The following is a 22,633-nucleotide window of genomic DNA, read 5'->3' as shown; positions in this document are numbered from 1 at the left end:
CCGCATTTTCGACCCGCAAAGTCGAGGACGCTAAAAGTCTGATCTAAGTCAGGAACTAGATAAACCATAGGCTGCACGCATCCCCTCTGATATGATTATAGGGGATGCGTATCTTCTTACCAAATTTCATACACGATACGCATCCCCCATATCAAAATATTCTGGGGATGCGCGCAGCCTAGATAAACCAATAAAGCTAACCGTCTTCAAAGCAGGTGGAGAGATAAATTCCAAATAAATACGGATATAAAGGCATTTTACTGTATTTTTCTTATTGTTATATCTTAGATAAAAATAATAATAAAGAATATATTAAAATACTAATTAGCAATCATGCCGAAAGCGAGCATCGCTTATTCATCAACCATCAACCAATCAGATCCCAAGGCTGATGGTGTAGTAGTCGTTGGCAAACAAGAACATTTGAACTTACTCAAAGAGCGTGCTGATGTCTTGAAACCAAAATTTGGTGACGTCATCAATTCTGAGGTAACTATGTTTCATATTTCCATGGACTGGTTTAGAAGACTGGTTCAGAAGATTTTATCATAATTAAAAGCAAAATAAGTCCTGTCGCAGCCTTTCTGTTGAAAATGTAATGAAAAGTTCTTTGAGGATGTCACAACTGTAACATGTCTTAGACTGTTAGACTGTTTAAATTACTTATATTATAATCCCTGTAATACAGTATTATTGGTGTTATATAATAATACAATAATTAGTACGGGATTATTTCAGTTTGTATGAAAGCAATATTTACCTCTTCAAAAACAAAGAAAGCGCTAAATTCAATCCGTCCACCAAAAAATGGCGTAGGTATAACGGCATCGCTTTTGCTTGCCTGGGAAAGGTTCGCCTGATTCATTGGCAGTCTTCAGTTTTATCCCATTTTTAGGTTCAGATTAATATTAATGAATAATATTCTAAATCAGGTCTCTTCAAAGCAGAAACAAAACAAAATTTTGACAACAACTCACAAAGATATAAGAACAGCTCAGCTGAAATTCATTGTTTCTTATAAGAAAACATTTTATAAAGGGTCTTGAGACCTCTTTTTTTCAGCTCTCTTTTTCGAGACAAAGCGCTCTTCATATTTGTACGTTTGGTACTTCAGGAATATTGCTACGGGATTATTTCAGTTTGTATAAACTTTAACTTGTCCTTTCTATTATGTTTTGCTCTATGTGTTCAATTAATCATTTATCTTATTCTTCCAGCGCTTAAGAGAAGCCATCGACCATGTAACACCAAATTCATCAGTGGAACTCTACTACAAGAACTTCACGTTAGCCTGTATGCCATCCAAATGCAGTCGCCACAATGCTCCTATGTTACCTCACTCTTTATCCAGGCTAGTCAAAGCTAACCTACAAATGACGCCTAAGCAATATATAGTGGTACGAGCCTTGAAATACTTTTAATACTGCAGATATTATACATGAAGTCCGGGAGCTAGGGGGTCAACGGAGAGGCACTTGTAAACACATAGCATCTTATAGCACAATATCCGAATTTACATTTTGACTGTCCGAAATTTCTTTTTATGTCTGTATTTTAAGGACCAGAATACAAAATGTGGTTGTATAATTTTTCGAGTCGAAAACTATAACCTAAAAGTATAACTTCTGGCATTTTGACGCCATTATTCTGGTAAACTCGAGTCCAGTCTCTTCACATTTTAAAGGTTGATAAATGAATTGTGAGCCAATCAGATTATTGAACTGCTTTCCCCATAGATTGTTGGTGAAGTGAAATCAGCATTCGCCCTTGGATGTGCAGCATCGAGATTATTCCCTTTATACAACCGAAAGAAAGACGAACAGAAAGATCAATGTGACGTCATCATCGAGTTTGTTTTCGTTGATGACAAAGATCACGTGCTATCTGAAAATGACGTCACATGTTTGACGGCGTCGGCAGAATCGATTCGATTGGCGGCTAAAATTGTCGACGCGCCGTGTAACGAAATGCACGTCAACGCTTTTCTCGACGTAAGTTGATGTATTTTTGGAAATAGTAGGTGTGATCTTTTATCTTGAAAACCAATTCTAATATTTGCTTACACAGCAATTTTAAACAAATCAAAAGAACTATTTTTCAATCTTCCGCGCCACGAGAGCTCAAATTTTGAGATTTATTTTGCTTTGTCAGCTTGGAGGCGCGCCTACTTCATTTATTAAAAAAACTGAAAAAAAAACTATTAAAAATCTTTTAGTTAACTTTTGTTCTAGTTTGAGTAAAGAAAACGATTTAAGTTAATTTCATACTCAAAGTTTCCTGTCATCCAGGATAGCATTCTTTAGTTATTTACTCAAACTAGTATAAAGCTCTGTTATCATTAAAATTGAGCACCGTCTTTGGTTTTGGCTTACACAAAGCATAAGTTAACTTTTTGTTTCACTTTTTATCCTATTATGTTTATTTATGTAGGAAATAAGGACGGTGGCGAAAGATTTGAATTTGGAAGCACCGTTGATTATACAAGATCAAGAACTCGTCCAACGTGGAATGGGAGGTAAGACTCTTCAATCATTTAACCATATTTTTAACAGAGGCTTTTCCGTCTAAAAACTTTGCACAAGTTACCAAAATTTCAAGGATGTGTGCTAGTTTGATGTGTAAAATATATCTTTCGTCTAAACCTTGCTTTGGTAATAAGAGTTGGAATGAAGAACTTCTGGCTTTTATATTTTTTTGGTAGTAATGGTGAACCATTATAGGATCCATGACATCTTTCATTGGACGCAACCACTTCTTTAAAGGGCTTTCGAAGCGCAATCTAATTCACAGGCCCCTCTCAAAAAGTCTTAAAAGCCTATCTTTTTCGAATATTTTGATAAATGTCACTGATCCTAAGGGTTGGTTCCCTACTATGAGACTCAAAGTTAAAAAAAAAATTCATGTCGGAAAATTAATCCTGCCTTATATTTTCACCAACATTGCTCAAAATTAATTTCAATGATTTTTTTTCTAATTCACTGTAAAAAAATTTACCCTCCATGTTAATGGGTTATATTTTCCTATCTACTGTAGTGGACACCTTAAAAAAGGATAGGTGTGGGAGGGTTAGTAGATTTTTTTAAAAATACAGGGGGTTTGACCTTCTATAAACGACCTCCTCAACAATGGGATTAATATTTTTCTGCAATAACTCAATGGTATTTTAGGAAGTTCATAGTTACTGTATTCGTTTAATTTACCTTCTAACATTTATTACTAAAGTTATTGATGCGAATTGGCTACCCTCGCGCTAATCATTTTTTGAGCTGAAGTAATTTTCAATGAATCTGCCTTTCGCGTTAATAAATTGTCTCACTTATTTTCTCGCCATCCATACTTGATTACTATGTAACGAAAGAAAAAACACTAAAGTTTCCCCTCTTTCGCCAAATACAGGTATTTATGGAGTTGGTAAAGCAGCAGTCAATAAACCAGCATTGGCAGTTCTTTCATACAAACCATCAGGTGCTACCAAGAACATTGCATGGTGTGGCAAAGGAATTGTTTACGACACTGGCGGTCTCTCCATCAAAGATAAGGTAAGAATATTAAGATTTTTGTTAATGTTCTCAGCGAACCGTGGTGCAGTGGTAGAGCATCCGGCTACGGTTAGCAAGGTTGTGGGTTCAACCCTTAGCCGGGTCATGCCAAAGATTCTCAAATTGGTACTTGACGTCAAGCAGAGAGCTTGATGCTCAGCAATTAAGAGATGGGTCAAGGGTAAGTGAGTGAGGCCCTCCCCTACCTTCGAGTAGATAGCTATCGAAAGAGGAGCCTTCAGGTCGCCTCCGGCTGTGGTCGCAGACTTACTTATTAAGATGTTCTCAACCGACCCCCAGCGGCAGATTCTTGTTTGGGGCGCCAAAATATCAACTTTAGAAAATTAAGTTCCCATTTTGTTCTAATTTCGATCGACGTTACTGTATAAATGGTTTGTTTGAATAAAGGGTTTGTTTGTCTTAAGGGCCAGGATAGGAAGGGTCGATAAGGTTGAATAATATTATGAGAAAATTATGAGAAGATTTATAATGATTTTTCCAAGTTTTGGATGTGTTAGTTTACACTATACAATTATTCACAAATTTATCAAAAATATATATCCAAATAGTGTTTTGTGTTACCGACAGGTAGTGAATACTCTTTCTGGTGATGTCATCTAAGCCTTTAAATCTTTAACGTACTAAACGTACTAAAAATAGTCTGAAAAGTAGTGTACAAAGTGTACAGTTTAAAAAGCACAATTTGAGCTAGTTAAAATAGAATCATTATTCTCAGAATGGTCTAATGTCCCATCAACGATAACTCTTAGCTAACCAATTCATAAAACACACCTGCGTTATTAGCCTGGATATCCAGGCTGTAAACTATTTCACAGTCTAGTTTTTTATATTTAATGTTCTGGTTTACAGCCTGGTCTCCCTAGAGCGATTTGCATTCTCTTTAAGAGAATGCAGTCCGCTTGCTTGCGCTCACTTCGCTAAAACCGTAAGGGCCAATCTACATGGCGTTGAGCAATACTAAAGCAAAAATAGGATAGTCCTCCAGTTGCTAGTAAAGATAGGGCTTTCTGTTACATGAAAACATGAAAAAGAAGAAAACAGAGGCAAGTTCATTTTCCAAGAAAACATGGTTGGTCATGATAATGCATGCAAACTTTTTTATTGACTTTGGTGTAATTTTTGGATGTTTTAAATAGTTTTAGATCTTGTAAGAATGCTTTTTATTAATTTCTGTTTTTCTGCCCTGGGTTGGCTAGGAAACATGGGTTTTCACTTTCATTCTCTAGGGAGACCAAACTCCATAATTTTAGAACTTTGTATGTTGAGGTAAATTTTGTTTTTTCTAAAATTTTGAGCTTGGATATCCAGGCTACTGCGTTATTCATTGTATTATTATCGATGCTGTGATCAGTGAAAGGTGCGTAAAGTTTGATCTGCTCCCGTTTATCTACTACACGTTTTTTATAATAAAATCCAAAAATTTTTTTTTTTAATGTTCACCATTTCACCAAATTTCAGCATTTTGTTATTTTCTTATGAACAATTTCCAAAGAAATTCGGTGTTTTAGAGTCAATAAAGCCATAAAATGTTCTTGATTTATTCTTAATGTTTCGGTCATCGAAGCATTATGTTCTTATACATTTTGATCTCATAAAAAAACGTGAAGTCTAAAAATATTGGATATTGAATTCCTTAATACACCATGAACCAGTTGATAAAGTGTTACTTTTTCGTCATATCGTTTCAAGATAGCTGAGCACTTTCGGTAGCGAGGAATGACTGTAGTACCAAGCAATGAAGTTCAGTTTCTAACCTAACCTGGCGACAGAGCACCATCATCCGAAGCGAAATCGATTGGCGAACACGTGCGCGACAAATGTAGCCTGTCCTCTTCATCATCTAAAATATGCCCACCATTTAAATTACTGGAACGTTTCTCTAACCTGGGTGACATTGGGAAATGATAAATTTTAGGCTGTGATCTTTGTTCCTCGCTTGTCACCATATAGTTGGTTTTGATACACGGTAAACTTGACAAGCGTCGTAGTTTATGATATGGTTTATTTTTCTCATTATTTTTTGAAGAGTTCGTGTGGACGGTGTTAGCGCGCGGTTTGCTTTTCTCTTTATCTTCACCGCCGTCGCTTTTTGTCGGCGAACTTTTTTCTGACGTCAAAGAGAATCCTGGATCGTCTTTTTCGGGCGAGTGAACACGAATTTTACATTTACTAATACTCATGACCTTTTTACTGTTTTGTCTTGATACTGGCTTTATGATGTTCGGCGGGGACGGGCCGAGAGGTTTACGTTGTTCCGGTGTTTTACGGGACGCGGCCGTGTTTCGTTTGTTATGCTGAATAACGTCCGGTAAATGTTCTCTATCGTTAGCCTGTGGTGGCCATCCCTTTATATCGATTTCGCTTCCATTAGCCTCGCTTCCACTCTCAATGGACCCAGTACTCTCCTCGAAATGCTCAAACTTCTTCGGAATGACTCGATTCATACGAACACCGCATAACATACTGGTGATCTCCTTAACACATTTGTCTTTAATGCGCTCATGGTAAATCACACTCTGCGTAAACAAAACCTTCAACGCCGACGCTAACGTCGTGACGGCCGGTAAATTCTTACAAGCCAACTTGTACTCAAAAGGTCGGGATCTATCCACAATCTCGATTCTTCCAAACAGCTTAGGGATTTCGTACGGTAGAGCGTATCCCGCCTCTCGGATCCCGATCACAGGTACATCAAAAGCAATAGCTGTTCCTAACAGGCTCAAACAATCGATATCTAACACTGACGTACTATCCATAATGAAAACAAACGCGGATGAACTCGTGATAGCGTAACAACTGGACGTGAAGTCGATTTTCTGTGATACGGCACTTGCACTTACAAAACAAGTTTTTGAGAGCTCCTCCATTATAGTTTGTCGTATACCAGTATTACCTTTAGCGCACAGATAGACTAGCGTTGGGTTGTGGTTCTCTTTTCCGCTTTTTTTATTCTTCTGTGTCATTTTTATTTCTTTATTTTTTATTTTTTTCCTGAAAGATTTTGAATAAACAGATTGGAATCTTATTCACTTGGTTCGCTCTCAAAGACAATCGTTAACTGAAATTTAGGACAAATCCAATCTCTTTTTAGTGTCGAACTATGGCCTTTAAATGGACTTTAGAAAATTATGACCTCGCCAAATAGACTACGTAGCTCAAACTATAGTCCGTATAAAAAACCCCGGTCTTGAAGCCTTTTGTTTCCTACCATTGTTTCTAACTTGAACTTGCATTAGTTTGTTTTGCTCGCTTTTTGACATGTGATTAAATCTTAAACCAATCCCAAGAGGAGTATTTAGTAACGTGATCAAAAACTGAGCAAATCGATTTTTATCTTTTGATTTTAACAAATGAAAGCTGACTAAATGTTAATACAATAAGCTTCCAGACCATGGTTTTTTACGGACTATGCTCAAACTCAAGTCATACATAACTCTCTGTGGTTTCCATTAAATCCAATGTAATGACATGGAAAGCCGTTTCGCTTTGTCTTTCTTTGGAAACGTTTGTCCAAAATAGAATAGTCTATAACCTTATATCTGAGACTGTAACCATAAACTTGTGAACTTTCTCGAATTTGATAACCTGCACTCATGTTTACTCACAAGTCTTTTCGGAGCGAAGAACTTAAGTAGTTGCAATCACGGACGTAAATATCACACCCGAACCCAGTCTCTTAGTCCGCTTTTCATGCTTCTTATTATTGTATCAGGGTCAATCCGTAAAATAAAAAAGTAGCTCTGGGTACGAGATTGTGTAAATATTTTGAGACGAGCAACTGAAAATGTTAGAAAAAAGCATTAGAAACCCATTCCCCCAAAAGTTGCAATATGAAAAGTATGACGACCGTCTCATTGACTTTCAACGGTTGATCAGGGGGGTGAAACCCGGGGGGGGGTACTTAGGCAAAGTTGGTGCCGGGTATGTGCCATAAGGGTTCCTTTTTCACATCCTCGAAAGTCTCTTAATGTGATACAAAAACCATTGAAAAGAAAGTCTCTGTAAGGGTCCAAAAATCACGAAATTTCCTCTCTTAAAGGGGTCGTGATTTTCCAAAATTTGGGCAAAAATCGAGTGAAAACATACTCGTCTCGAACATACCCGACACCTCGCCAATCTAGTACCCCCGGGGGGTGAAACTTTACAAACTTAGATTCTACTTACGTCTAACAATTTTCGGTAATGATTGTAGATTCTAGAAATTGTTGTATTTAGTAAGGCTTGCTATGGCAAATCGATCAAAAAAGGAAATAAGCCGTCAGTATGGAACCAACATAGTTTTCTCTTCAAATTCATCTTAACTTCACACATTTCTAGTTCTTCTCTTTACGTTTTCAATTTTTTTTTTGAAAGAGGAGGAAAAATATATTTTACTTTCTCGACCTACTAGTTCGACTTTCTTTTTCTTTTCATATTATATTATTATTTTTTAACGAATGTTTGTGAAAACAAAAGCAATGATTATTATTGTTTTCCCTTCAAGGTGATTATTTCATTTTATTTTTTCGTAAAAAAAGAAATAACAACCGTATAATTTCTTTATAAGAAACGATTTATTGGTATACATCGATATCCCCAATTTACGTACTATAATGTTAAGCTAAAAAAACAGTTTAAATCAAAGTTACTGTACGATTACAGGAAATCCCCCTCCGATGGATTCTGGTTTTTAAAGCTTTCTTTACACCTTTTTCATTGATTTTGTAAGATCTGCAGTTTGTTCAGGATTATTTTCTCCAATTTCCTCGATACTGTAATTTTTAGCCTCGCCGAAGATAACCAGATAACCAGATCCTCACGGCAAAGTATTATGCAATTTTTCCATCCAAACGGAATTTTCGGGCTAGAAAACAATGGAATTCAAGTCATAAAAATACATAGGAATATCAATCCCATCAAGTTTTGGTCCGTTATTTTTACCCCCACTGGCCTGCACTGGCTGATAAAGTCCCACCGGGTCTGTGAGCAGGGGGTGTTTTAATAAAAGATTTAATTCGTCATTCAATATAGAAAATTATGAATTCTATTGCAGTCCTTCTAACTTTCACTTCATTGGAGCTTGAACATTTTTCTACTGTAGCTCTCGCAAACCTAGCACATTTCTCCATGGTCCCTGTCAACGGGCGATGGGCAGGGAATTAAAAATTATTTTATAGAATTCATAGATGGTGCAAACAGTAAAAAATTTCTTCGTCGCCCAACTCGTGTCCGATAATTATTTCCAAAATTTTGGCCTTTCTAACCTCAAACTGCTTGTTTTGGCCCGTGTTATTTCGGTTGGTTGAGTTTTCTAGAGACTAATTATTTATCTATGAAAATATCCTCAAAAGTGAAAATTTATTTCGAAATTCAAACCCACTCTTTTGTTAATCACTCCTATAAAATCTTGTGATATAGTGTCTGAAATATTTATTAAAATTTCATGTCATGTTTTTTTTCGTCTGATTTGGAAAATACTATAGCAACGGAATAAAGAAATATTTCTTTGTAAGTGCAAGGAGTTAATTTTTTTTTGCTAAATTTTCCTCTACATCAAGTTAAGCTGAGGAAAATAAACCCGAATAAAAGTAGGTAAATACTCTTCACTTTTAAAATTTTAAAAATTGGTAGCTTTTAAATTACAGTCACCTCTCTAATTCAAACCCTATTATTTAAATCTTTCAGTAAAATTCGAACTGAAATATTGGTCCCCTTAACCTAAAAAGTCATACAAAAGTACTACGAAATCCGAACCTTTCTCTAATCCGAATAAAATTCTTGGTTACTTGAGGATCGAATTAGAGAGAGTTAACTGTATGTTCGTCCGTGTGTTTCTGTTCAAATTTTTTTTTGGATTTTCAGGGAGCTTATAGTCAGGTAGAATTAGGTCATAAACCACCAAAACCGGGACAAAAAAGGTGTAGAGATGAAATTTTGCACATATGTCCAGGAACATGTCAGGAATCACCAAAAAAAAAAGTCCCACCCCCAGGAAGATGGAAAGACCCTCAAATCCATAATGGTGAGCATGGTACTTGATAACTGATTTTTAAAGGTTTTCAAATGTCAAAAATAACTAGACAGGGAGATTCCTCTCGATTAGTAGATAAAAAATAAAAAATTTATTGGCCATTTTCATCATGGTCTTAAGCTTTTTTCACATGTACGTAAAATCTTACTTTAGACCTTACGGAAAATTGTTCGTAAGGCTGTCTTTTGGGAATTTCCCCGCCCTTTCCATTCAAAATGTTTTGAACGTAAGCAAACTCTACTTAGGGCCTTAAAAGGGAAATTCCTCACTCTTCAAGGTCTTAAGTAAAATTTTAAGTACATGTGAAAAAGCGTGTATGAGTCTAAAAGATCATTGCCTAAAACTACTCTCCCACTTAATTCCGTCATCGAGAAACTTCGATTTAACAATTCCCAGACACTTGCTCATTAAATCAAGAAATCTGCACACAATAAGATCCCTCCTAAAAAATATTCCAAAACACTTACTGTACTCAAAATTGTTCGAAATAATAAAATAAAAAAGTTTGAAACCAACTTCAAATTAGAGAAAGTATGCTTAGTAGTCTGTTACAATAATTAACAAAATATTCCCACTCACAAGGGGAAAAACCAACCCGTTCAAAACATTAAAATTGTTTTTCTACTCTCTGCTCTTTTGCTTATTATTATTATTTTCTGCTTCTTTCTACATACAACAGCGTTGCCGATCACTTTCAAATTATGTTTTTGCGAAATATTTCAACTCTTCTCCCCTTTTAATATATATATTTCAATTTGTCACTGTGAAGTACTCTCTCTCCCTAGCTCTCTCCCTTTCCCTTAAAAGAAACCGCCGTTAGCCTCAAAACTTGCATAATTTAAAACTTTTCTTTCTCTTATATCCTTTCAAAGGTTTCTTCCTCCTTTTATAATATTGCAAAATGTTACATTTTCTTTCCTAAAACACAAGCCTTCATTAAGCTCTTGTATAAAATATTACATAATCATTTGTCAGTCTTTTAGCTAATTTTATCACAGTCGACGCTCTCGGATTCAATTTTCAAGGGGATTTGGACTTTCATCGAAAAAGGAAGCATATCGAATGACCGAGCGTCGTTTGTGAGCGTTACTTGTTGACGGTGACATTCAATATTATCGAATGACGTAGACTAGTAAACTAGTAAACCTCACCTCTTCGATCCTTTTTATTTGGAGCTTGAATTTTTTGTATATGGGTCTATTTTCAACGACTAGTTTACTAGTCTACGAATGACGGAGCGTTTTGAATGATTGAATGTCGAATTAGAGAGCTTCAAATGTAATATGGAAGCCCAAATAATTTATATATGTGTTTTTTATATGGAATTACATAACAAACTAACCTTCAAATTCTTACAAGATTCTGCTCAAATCCAGTATTATGAAAAAATCCCTTTTTACATCCCTCCTCGAGTAAAATGGTTTCAAGCGCTCAAATTCCCTATGATAGCTTTTCACAAGCTTCGCACAGCTTCACACAGTCAATATATCACAAAAAAGTTATCTTTCTTTTTGATTTATCTTTTCCATTCATTTTTTTCAGAATTTTCATTCTTCCTTTTCTTATCTTTTTTCATTAGAAAAATTGTGTATAAGAACAATTACTGTAGGCCTAAAACCTTTTTACCCTTGTTAGAGAGACTTTTTTACTTTCGTGGTTTTAGTATTTCTAGAAAGACCTTGAATAGTGAAAATTCCGACCCTTGAGAGAGACAATTTTAACCCTTTGTTGTTTTTTAATCCTTGGATATTTAAAAAAGGTAAAAGAAACCCGCCCTTGATTTTACCCAAGTAACCCAGTAAGCCCTGGGGCTAGCAACACACCTTTTTCCATTTTGCCAAGAAGATGGACTGGGAATCAAATCAAAAATTACGAGAGAAATAATAAAAAGGATAAAAACCAATTCAGATGTCGTTATATGAAACATAGAATTTAAAGTGCCCAAGGAACTAGAGATGAAACACCATGATGGGAAATCAATCTACTTATTTCCCATCTAAAAACCGTGACCAAACGCTGGAATAAAAGTAAAATTCGTCGCAAGATTTTGAAAAATGTGCCACAGAAAAACACAAAAAAGCCCTAGATTCCATCCGTAGACAGGCTAAACGTCCTAAACATTAACACTCATCATTTTCTCTCTTTCTTTGACGTTTCCAAATCTAAAGTTGATAAATCATTTTTATATCAATTTCGTGAAGTAGAAATAAATTTGTTACCAGCTTTCGCAATGAAAATAATATTGAAAAGTGAAAAATCAAAGAATTCAAGAATTACGTATAAAACTTCATTTTCTTATAAAGAAAGCTTTCATTTTATTCAAATTATTTTTTCAATATTAGATTATATATTATTTTGATTTTGTGAAAAGTTTACCTTTCACAAATTAGCTCCTAATTTATTTGCCTCCTCCTAAATGTTGTAACCCGGATAAATCAGGGCCGTTGTGATAACGGAGCTAGCCTGCGGAAATTGGAAATGTTGACGACCGGTTCATTAATGTTGACCATCCATTATGAGCTGGTTGCGAAAAATGTTGGAAAGGCTTTTCAATTGAGAGCTATACGCTTTTTATAAGAACAAATCATATACACGTTTTTTTTTTTTAAGAAACACACTTTTAAGAAACATGAGGCTCAGGATACCTAAAAACTAAGAAACATCTAAGAAACATGCTGAGGCTGAGAATGAAAAAATAGCATTTTTTAATTCGTTTTTTTAAGAACCTTCCAATCAAGGCTCCAGAAATATACATACATAACACTTGAGAAAGTCAGAAAATCAATATAGAAGATAGGAAAGTACCGTATATTAGTCAATTAGACTATGTATTGTATTATCGACATGCGTCCTTTTTGCTTGACAAAGTTTAGAAACATGTAAGAAACATTTAAGGCTCAAAAGGCCGATTTCTTAAGAAACATTGAGGCTGCTTGGGAAAACTAGTTTCTTAAAAAAAAAAAAACGTGTAATAATGAAAGGCCAAAATATTAAGAAGAACAAGTTTAAGATCTTTTTAAACGTTTCATTAGGCTACGTCATATCTTCCTTCGTTTCGAGCGTAAAAGGCCTAAAAGCCTGGATCTGTCTATTGTGTAGACTAACGTTTCACAGACTCTAGAATTTCTTAAAAAGTGAGATACAACTAGATGTTAAACTAAATACATTTTTAGCACATTTTTAAGCTTAAAAGCGGTAAAAAGTTAAGAACAAATTGAGTGTCCGTTAAGAAAACACATGAGACTCAATTTTTGATTTCAAATCAAATTCAATCCATTTAGAACAAATTAATCTCTGAGAAACGGCAAAGATAATGCTTCAGCGAATAAAGCAAGCATAAGATATGGTGGACCTTAGAAAAACTTTGATAAGAACTTGTTTGAGTAAAGGAGAGATTTGGAAAGACCGAGTAAGACAGTCTGGCTGAATAAAAAAATAGCGGGAGGCTTTATGTTAATCTGGTGTCTCTTATGTAGGATTTAAAGCCATGTTTTCCTGCAAACGTTGCGCGGCCCGCGTGGTTTTCCCTAAAATTGTAGTTTGAAAGCAACATTTACCGTCTCAAAAACAAAGAAAGCGCTAGATTTAATCCGTCCACCAAAATTCAGCGCAAATCTAACGGCATCGCTTTTACTTGCTTGGGAAAAGCTAAAGCTAAAGCTAAAGATCCATTGCCAGTCTTCGGTTCTATCTCATTACCGAGTTTATGTATTTGCACTTTTGAGGACGGTAGAGTGACTGAACCGATTTGGAAAAACCCGCAATTCCGCCCTGCAAAATCGAGGACGGTAAAAGTGCTGATTTACCGTCGTCCTCAGCTGGTCAGGATCTACTCAAATTAGAACCTTACCGTCTCCGTCGCTGAAAAACACACATACATAAACTCGCTATTGTCTACCTTACAGTAGTGTACAAGGCACGACGCAACGGGTACAGCAGGTACGGCGGCCGCCATACCATATTTTCACGAAAACCCCGAAATTTTCCTCTTCGTCGGTAAAATGGCTATAAAATCGCTTAAATTTCTTCATTCGCCGTACCAGATATAAAAAGCTTCCGTCGTGCCTGTCTACTTGGATTTGTTATAATATTTGTTATTAAACATCAGTTATCGCGTGTGAAGAAATTCATACTAAACTAGCAAGTTTGCTCAATTCATTTCCATATTTGCTCTAATTTTTTTCATCGACAAGAATCTAAAAATATTTTTACGATTATCATTATTGGAATAAATCCAAATTCATATTTAATCCTTTTTTGTGTGTACACGTTTTTTTATAAGAACAATCTAATAAGAATATAGAGCGAAATCTTTGCTAAAATTTAAGAAAAATGAGAAAGGGCTAAGAATATTCGATTTTCAGACCCCTCTGTAGCAAATACGTCAAATCACCGTATCGGCCCTTTCTACGCCGGCCTTAACTTAAAGCAGGCCCTTTTTACGCTGAAGGCCAAAAAATAACGCGAATAAGGGTCGCCGTAACAAGGGCCGATAAGGTAGTACGTGAAGGTGTAATAATGTAATGTTGGTGTAATAATCACAAATTTTGACAACAACTCACAAAAATCTAAGAACAGCTCCGCCGAAATTCATTGTTTTTCATAGAAAAAAAGAATATCTTACAAACGGTCTTGAGACTTTTTTTCAGCTCTCTTTTTCGAGATAAAGCGCTCTTCAGATATTTGTACGTTCGGTACTTCATCAATATACTGACAAATGAAAATTGAGAAATTGATATTGTTTGTTGAAGGGTCTAGCTCTTTAGGTTATTTGACCTACCGCTTTCTTCACATTTGGATATTAAGACGCCCCCGAACTTTCTCTATATTACAATGCAATAGCAACTAGTACGATATATTCGTTAAAAAGCGCTCTACATAAAAGCATTAAAATTGACCCCCCCCCCAACATAACAATTGATTAAAAAGGTCAACGTTTTCCCAAAAGGATATGTAGTCGTGACCTTCTTCTGGCTATCTCTGACCTTTTTAAGGCCTCCTTTAAGCTGTTTGACATTTTTTAGATAAAAATTTTCGACTAAAACTCTCTGCGACATGAAATTTTATGTTTTCTGCACTTTGTGATCTTATTCTTGCTAACTTTGTGTCCTGTAATTAGAATGGCTAATGTGTGCATTGGTAAGAATGTATATTGTTAACCGGCTAATCCAGTAGGGCTTGAAATATAGCCTAGAAACCATACTGTAAAGGTCGAAATCAGCAAAGATGAAAACATTGCGCTGTAAAGGTGTAAAATTTCGAAAATCTGACCATATTTTACCTGAAAATGGTCAATAATTTTCAAGAAAATACACTGTAAGGGTTGATTTTTTGCTCAAGTTTGCTCAAATTTAGCTAAATTTTCTCTGCACTGTAAGGGTCCGATTTCAAAGTCCTTTTTTTTGGGCTCCACGTATGGTCGTTTTTGAATCGAGTGCCCCCCCCCCCTCGGCTGTTAATTTTACAGATCTGCATTCTGGTCTTACACAGGTGACCGAACCAAAATTTTAGAAAATTACCTCTAGTTATAATCAACTCTGCATCTGGTCATAATTTCAAGGCTATAGCACTTTTCAATCTACTAGAAGATCAGCACTTGTCAATATTGAGACTTTGGTTCTGAGCCCTACCGGAAGATTCTGATAAAAATTGATGATAACTCCCTCTATAAACTTTATAACTCTTTTTCTTATTTTGTTTTTAGTTGAATATGGTTGGTATGAAGCGTGATTGCGGCGGTGCAGCTGGTATCTTGGGTGCTTTCAGATCGGCTGTAAAAAATGTAAGTAACTTTAGTTTTTGAAACTTTTACCGCCCTTGTTTTTATTCGCCTCGCCTGAATAAGAAACAGAAAGACATTTTTCTTTTTGGAGTGTGTAGGCACATTTGAAATAAAACAATATTATAAGGATTATTTTTTATTTTACCCTAAAAACGAAAATTTTTACTGTACATTGTAGGTAGACGCTCTTATTTATTTTATTTTAAGGGACATTGTAGTATTATACCAAAACGTTATTTGGTGATGAAAGAGAATTTAATAATAATAATTATTTAAAAGTAGTTTGGAGTCACGAAGTTATGGATGACATTTGACGACTTAATTGTTCAATTCAACTCCATTATGTCCAATGTTTGCTAATTTAACATGTTTTCTGCCGACTACGAGTATACTCGTAGTAGAAGGGTCAAAATACGGGTGGTATTTCAACAGGTTATTACGTTTGATACAGAAACTCTTCTATTGCATTTTACGAATCTATATGAAATTCTGCTTTGATTGGTGTTTGGAGTAAAATTGACGCCACAGGAGCCTCTAAAAGTCAAACTTTCGATAAAATTCCAAGAAGTTGAATTTTCAATTTAGTAAAGGGCTCGGCAGTGAACGTGTTAGTGAACACTGAGAAATAAAATTTTCGATTTGCTTGATCCTTTCAGAGAGGGGGTGGTTTTAGTAACCCTTAAAAAGACTTCCGAGGTTTGAAAAAAGTAGCCTTATCTGTCACTCGGTACTCTACCAGAGTGTACCTCACGTTTATCGCTTCGTAGTACACTTAGACGATGCTATCGTCCGTTTAAAGTAAATGCGAGAAAGAGTTAGGGCGTCAGGGCGGTTTACGGGAAAAAAGTGGCGGTAGATCTCCGCCACTGCTTACTCCACCCGAATTTATCACGCCTCTCCTAAACTATTCCCTTTTTAGTGATCTTGTGTAGACGATAGGATGGTCTATAGTACACTGTGCGCATTGTCTGTTTGATAAAGAAATTCCCGTACGGAAATGGCGATGAAGTATGATTTACATACTCCATCGCAGCGGTCGGTTTGAAAAATCTCAAATGAGAAAAGGCAATGACAACAGACCCTCTACGGTAATGAATTTTTAAATAAGCCGTAGATACTGGGTTTGTGTACAGACAAGTCACTCGGCGCCCATTACCGATTTGGATTTTTTTGCCTTGGTACCATTCCCCCAGGTCAACGGTAATTTCGACAATTAACACCTACCCATAACGACGTATGACGTCATAATGTTGTCGTTATAACGTTTGTTAGATGCAATTTTGTATTCCATATTTAATAAAATTTAAGTTTGATGTTTGTTTTTCTTATTTTAAGGGTTTTAAAGAGAACTTGTTCGGCGTCTTTTGCTTGGCTGAAAATGCAGTAGGTCCGGAATCAGCACGTCCAGATGACGTTCACCACATGTACTCAGGACTGTATGTTGTTGTTTTTTCTATACTTTCATCTATATTTACATCCCCGTTTATACTATGCTTTAAGGGTAAGCTCAAAATCAGGGGAGGGCTTTTTGTACCCTCTCTTACACCCTATTTACAAAAACTGGAATAAAATTCGGTATACAAGCTTCTTGTACCGTAGCTCTTGATTGTTCTCCGTAAAGAAAAGCTAACTTTAAGTGTATGGCGTAAACTCTAGCCTTTCATCTTTCAAACATTAAGTGCCTTTACTTAGGGTTGGGAAGTGAAAGTGGAAGTTTAACCTAAGACTTAGGGTGAGGATCTGATGATCCAGAAGCTTGTGAATGGTCCGAATATGTCGAGAATATAGCCTGGAAGCCATTAAACCCCTCCCTGATCGAAATATCCGAGTAGAAAGTAGAATGCTTGAAAACGTCATTCTCGCCCGAGCTGTAAATTCAGCAAAACGCTAAAATACCCAGAAATGGGCTTTTCCAGAAAATATTTGAATAAGAGGGTGGGGTGGAGGATATAACGTTTTTTTGGAAATTTACCTCCCGGACATTGTTTGGAATTGCTTAGGTCAGGGTTGCTAGTAACAGCTTGTCACTGTGCCGGGTGCATACTCGGCGCCTTGGGCCCCGCAGGGTTGCTAGTAACGGCTTGAATTTCAGTCAGGTTAAAAAAGGGGCAATTTTACCCTTATTATGATAACATTACCCCCGTCTTTTTTGTCATTCTATAAGTATTTCCAAATTTTGTGTTCTGCTGTGCGAGTGTGGCTCAACGGTTAGCGCACTGGGTTTCTGATCAGAAACTCTTTCATTTGGTGGGTTCGAACCCCGGTCGGGTCGACATTTCAAGGTTTAAGATAAGTTTAAGATACTCCCGCCTGTCGATGATACTCCCGTCCATGTACGGAAAAAAAATTTGCATATCCTCCACCCCCCTCTGTACAAATATTTTCTGGAATAGCCCAATGCCAACATTATTATGACCATTGATTGTTATGTGTTATTTTTCCTTCTTTTTAGTACGGTTGAAATCAACAACACAGATGCCGAAGGAAGACTGGTCCTCGGCGATGGGGTAAGGGAAACAGATTTCTGTGAAGTCCAAAGGGCTAGATGTTTTATTTAAGCCATCACAGGCAAAAAAAAGTGAATATCGCAAGAAGTATAGTTGCTATTGTTTTCGAAAATCCGCGAAGCTTCTGATTGGTCAAAGCGCTGAAATTCTATTGTAGTGTCACGTGAACTAGGTGAACGATATTTCTAGCCCTTCGGGCTTTATAAATCTATTTTCAACGAGAAGGGGTTTCTATAGGTTACGTTATAACTTCACACAAATATCTCTTGCGTAAAGGAACATGAGTACCAGTAATTGCCTATCAAATCGTTTTTCAAATCGACTTTCAAATTGTTATAAATTCTATATACACCCGCATACTCTTAGGTTGCATTTGCAAAAAAGGATTTGCAAGCTGACGTCATCGTAGACATGGCCACGTTGACTGGTGCCCAGGGTATTTCTACCGGACAATTTCATGGTGCAATTTTGACCAACAATGAGGATATGGAGACGAAATGTGTTATGGCTGGTAAATCTAGCGGTGATTTAGTGGTAAGGAATATTTTCTTCTTTTATAAGAACCAGTCTATTTTGGTTGACGTTCGACTTAGGTTATCGTTCACGATTTTTCGGCTTGAATGTCCGTGGGCAGATAACTTTTGAAATCCAGCCGAAACTTTAAAAGTTTTGTTTTTAAATAAGAGTGATATCGTTTGCTTACTCATCAATTTTAATTCACAACCTTTTTCACAATGGATTGACACAGATGTGGAGCAAGATTTTTTAGCATAATATAACAATGGGAAGGCACTGCCCTGATATGAAATATGTGCCTGATATGAAACGGGAACAAACGGGTAAAAATAAAACCTTTAATCTTGAAATTGGGAAAATTCATAAAAAACATTCCATACAATAAGACTTAATATTCTGTTTAACCTACTATTTTGTTGTTTGGAACATATACATGTTTTTAAACCACATCATACTGATCTCCAATGAATATACAACTCCAATCCAAGGGAATCGGTTCTTGTCCCTTGAGGTTTTAAATTCAATGGTGACATACCTGTATCCACTTACCTTTTATTTGCATCCCAACTTTGTGTTTAAACGCAAACAACTTTATTCTTTTATCTTCTTTTAGTTTCCTGTCCCTTACACACCGGAATTTCACTTCGATGAATTCAAAAGCCTCATCGCTGATATGAAAAACTCTGTCAAAGTAAGTCTCTTTCTCAGTCAATCCGAGCTAAGCTAATTCTACACGTGGTTACTTGAGTGATCGATTAATTCTAAACTCCACTCTGTCCATACTCTCACGTTTATCGCTTCGTAGTACACTTTGTACGCATTGTCTGTTTGTTAAAAAAATTCCCGTACGGAGACCTCTGCGATGAAGTTTGATTTAAAAATAGCAACACTTCTCTCATTGTTGTCCCTCTCTCACCAACACTCCATCGTAGCGGTCGGTTTGAAAAATCTCAAATGAGAAAAGACAATGACAACAGACCCTCTAACGTAGTGAATTTTGAAATAAGCCGTGTAGATACTGGTTTTGTGTACAAACAACGCTGTCCACGATACTTCCAATATGGACTAGATAACTCAGTCGGTAGAGTAGTTGCACTAGTAATGCAAAAGTCGTGAGTTCGAATCTCTTCAGTCCTCAGATTAATAGTTCGCTATCAAAGTTGGGTAAATGCACAGGCATACGTGTTGGTATTAAATGGTCAGTCCTTGATAACGATATTTTTAAGGATCGCTTCTCTAATAAACTTAAACATTTCCATTTTGTTTTTCTTAGAACCGTGCCAACGCTCAAGTGTCATGCGCTGGCCTTTTCATCGGTAAGTTACCGAAGTATTTTAAACACATCACACAATACACTTTTTCGACCGTAGCCGCCAATTACCTTTTTTTCGCACTTAAAGAAAATAGGAAAAAGTGTAAAAAAAGGCTTGGATCGAATTAGGGTGGTAAATTAAATAATAAAGCAGCACGCGCCTGACCGCGCGACTACGGTCGAAAAGGTGTGTACAAAATCTTCGGGCTAATGTTTGTTCTTCTAAAGCAGTAACTTTTCCGTCTGTAGACGAGAATCCGTCCACTTATGATTTCTAACTAGTAGTTCTGGAGGAGTCCTGGTAGCAAATATTTTAGAAGGGAATTACGTCTTGGTGCACAGTTTTAGACCTTTAGACGTTCAAATTCACGGCATATTACAATTACCCACTTTATTGGTACTACTTTTTTGGAGTGTTATATATGAAATTCTGTTCTCTCAATTTATGAAGTTAAAGTGCTATATTATATAAAATATACATAACATGTTTTCTATTTATGATCAATTTATGAAGTTAAAGTGCTATATTATATAAAATATACATAACATGTTTTCTATTTATGAATGTATGCTGCACATAAAATGAGTGTGTTTTTTTGGTATTACACCGTGTTTATGTTTTGTCCCGTACACACACCCCGTACATACACCGTCACATTTATTTTATTTGTTTATGTTTGTATTGTGTTGTATCACGCATTGTCACTGTCGCACGTTTTTATGTCTTTCTACACATGCTCAGGTTCACATATTGATCACGCTTTTGAATTCCCTGGAGTCTGGTTACACGTGGACATGGCCTACCCTGTCGAAGAGGTTTGTAACCTTCTGTTTGTTTACTCCCTTTTAAGTTTTTTCTTTCTTTCTTTATCGTGTGTAGGGAGCCATATTGGATTTGACTTTGAAAAGGTCTGGTTACACATTGACATGGCTTCCCCTGTGAAAAATGTAAGTAGAAGAATAATGAAGTCATGTAGTGAAGACCTTAACACTGCAAACCTAACATCAATGATTGTTTTCAGCCCACCACGCTGATGCTTTAAAGGCACAAACAATCTGACGAATAAGCCATATCGCTTTTGTAAGAAACGGCTATCGCTACAGAGAATTTGGAAATGACAACAAAGTTGCTTGATTGTGTTTATGAGTAGTTAGATTTCTGACATACCAGCGCAAGTTTTCGTTATAGAATTGACTGTTTTCCTCAAATGATTAATTTTCAAGCGCCTTCAGAAGTTTACAATGCGCGTAAGAAAATGATGACCATCTTTAATAAAGTTAATTGCATTCTATTTCGAAGATGTAATTCATCGCAAGAGCCAATTAAACATTGGTTTTGATGAAATATCTTTTCTAATATGTTATTTTTGTTTCTTATAAGCTGGCGTAAAACATAGAGCACTGAATCTCAGTTGGTTTATGTAATGGATATACTGGGATTGGACGATTTAAACAAATGTTTTTTTCTTCTTTCAGAATGACCTTGGAACTGGATACGGTGTTGCTTTGTTGACCACACTCTTTGGGAAATATTCCGAAAACAAAATGTTATCCGATATTGCACCCGATATTCAAATTTAGAGGTTTTAGGATAGGACGTTTTGTATTCCGCTCGGTAAACGATCAAAAGTCTTGGAGTCTTCACTAAACCAACTGTCGAGACATAGAGCTGATTAAATTTAGGTTTTCAGATTTTAGTTTTATACTAACAACTTTTTATGGGATCTCCCAAGTGCGTAGTTAGTAGCTGTAGTTAATTAAATTCAATAATGATATTTTATATGATGCAAAAAATAATTTTCCCGCTTTATTTCTTCACCCCACTGAAATTGACAATGGTTCCAAAACTGGAAATTTTCGATTGCAGCAATGCTAGCACGTCTATCATATTTGAGCAGTTGTCATAGAAAACAGCTGAAGAATTAAAGCCTTATCCCCAGCCTAGTAGTAGGTTAGCCTAGTACCACGAACCCGGAATTCCCCAATCATAATTTTGACATTATCACATCAGAATTCATTATTGGAAAAATACCATATTTCATATGCAGCGCAAATTCAAGATTTACACTTTTTTCTTGCCTCAGAAAAGATGAGATTCGTCTCTAGCCTTCGGGCATGTTCACTACCAAGCCCATTCCAGAAATTGAAAAATATCATCGAAAGTTTGACTTTCATAGGTTCCTATGACCTCAGCACAGTATTACTTCCGACGCCTTATGATTTTATAACAATCGACGCAAAATTTTAGGACGATTCAAAAAATACCATAACAAATGAACCAAAAGTTTCTGTATAAAAAATTATAAGCTTTGGAAGTACTACCGGTACTTTAGCCACTCTACTCGTAGTCGGCAGAGAATATGTTAAACTTAATGGTAAGAAAGAACACCTGTGATGATGCATGCAATAAAAATAAGAGAGGTCTATTAAATATCATTCCGTATTCAGTTTCAGAATGGCCTTTATTAGGCCGCAAGGTATTATTTGACGTTAAATATTCCGTTATCAAAATGTAATCCCATATTAAAACCTGCTATATTCAAATTTAAAGAGTTATATAAAAGGAGAAAAAGTGTTTCAGTGTCTTTCGGTAAGCATTGCGATACGATTAGTAGTTCTTAACCAATGAAGTTTGGAGATACACCCTGAATAAAATCTAGGTGTATTTTAACGTTTTTTAGAATTAAAATTTGGTCGGAAATTGCTATTTTAGCACTTTCTTTCATAGATGTGGCCCCGTCTACTCACGATTTTTTCTGAACTCGATAGCAGACGGGTAGTTTTGGACAAAAATTTCTACAATTTTTTTTAGAAACGCTTCTGATTGGCCGATTATGTCTATTGTTCTCCCGAAAAATTTATGCAACAAAATTCTGATTGGCCAGTTTTCAAACGGTTTTTTTCTGGTGGCAAATTCAAAATCTCCAATTCTACCATACTATTTTT

The 22,633-nt window shown here is 36.0% G+C and overlaps 1 protein-coding gene across 2 annotated transcripts; it reads left to right on the top strand.

Annotated features, from left to right (window-relative positions):
- Window positions 1-278: 278 nt before the first annotated feature.
- On the top strand, window positions 279-21,484 carry LOC136804359 (probable aminopeptidase NPEPL1). Of its 2 annotated transcripts, none has more exons than XM_067061073.1 (13): window positions 279-489; window positions 1,218-1,397; window positions 1,737-1,991; window positions 2,431-2,515; window positions 3,397-3,539; window positions 15,275-15,352; window positions 16,688-16,788; window positions 17,805-17,859; window positions 18,226-18,393; window positions 18,989-19,066; window positions 19,649-19,691; window positions 20,568-20,635; window positions 21,164-21,484. In XM_067061073.1, exons 1-13 carry the CDS (start codon window positions 334-336, stop codon window positions 21,266-21,268), a joined length of 1,515 nt encoding a protein of 504 aa, XP_066917174.1. In that variant the 5' UTR covers window positions 279-333; the 3' UTR covers window positions 21,269-21,484. The 2 variants fall into 2 exon arrangements, with proteins under 2 accessions (XP_066917174.1, XP_066917173.1); XM_067061072.1 differs by lacking the exon at window positions 20,568-20,635 and adding an exon at window positions 20,430-20,503.
- Window positions 21,485-22,633: the final 1,149 nt, after the last annotated feature.

Source organism: Clytia hemisphaerica, unplaced genomic scaffold (assembly GCF_902728285.1).
Source record: "Clytia hemisphaerica strain Z4C2 unplaced genomic scaffold, Clytia hemisphaerica genome assembly, whole genome shotgun sequence".
In the NCBI taxonomy this organism is placed as follows: domain Eukaryota; kingdom Metazoa; phylum Cnidaria; class Hydrozoa; order Leptothecata; family Clytiidae; genus Clytia; species Clytia hemisphaerica.
The sequence above is the reverse complement of the archived record's forward strand: the minus strand, read 5'-3'. Positions and strand labels throughout refer to the sequence as shown.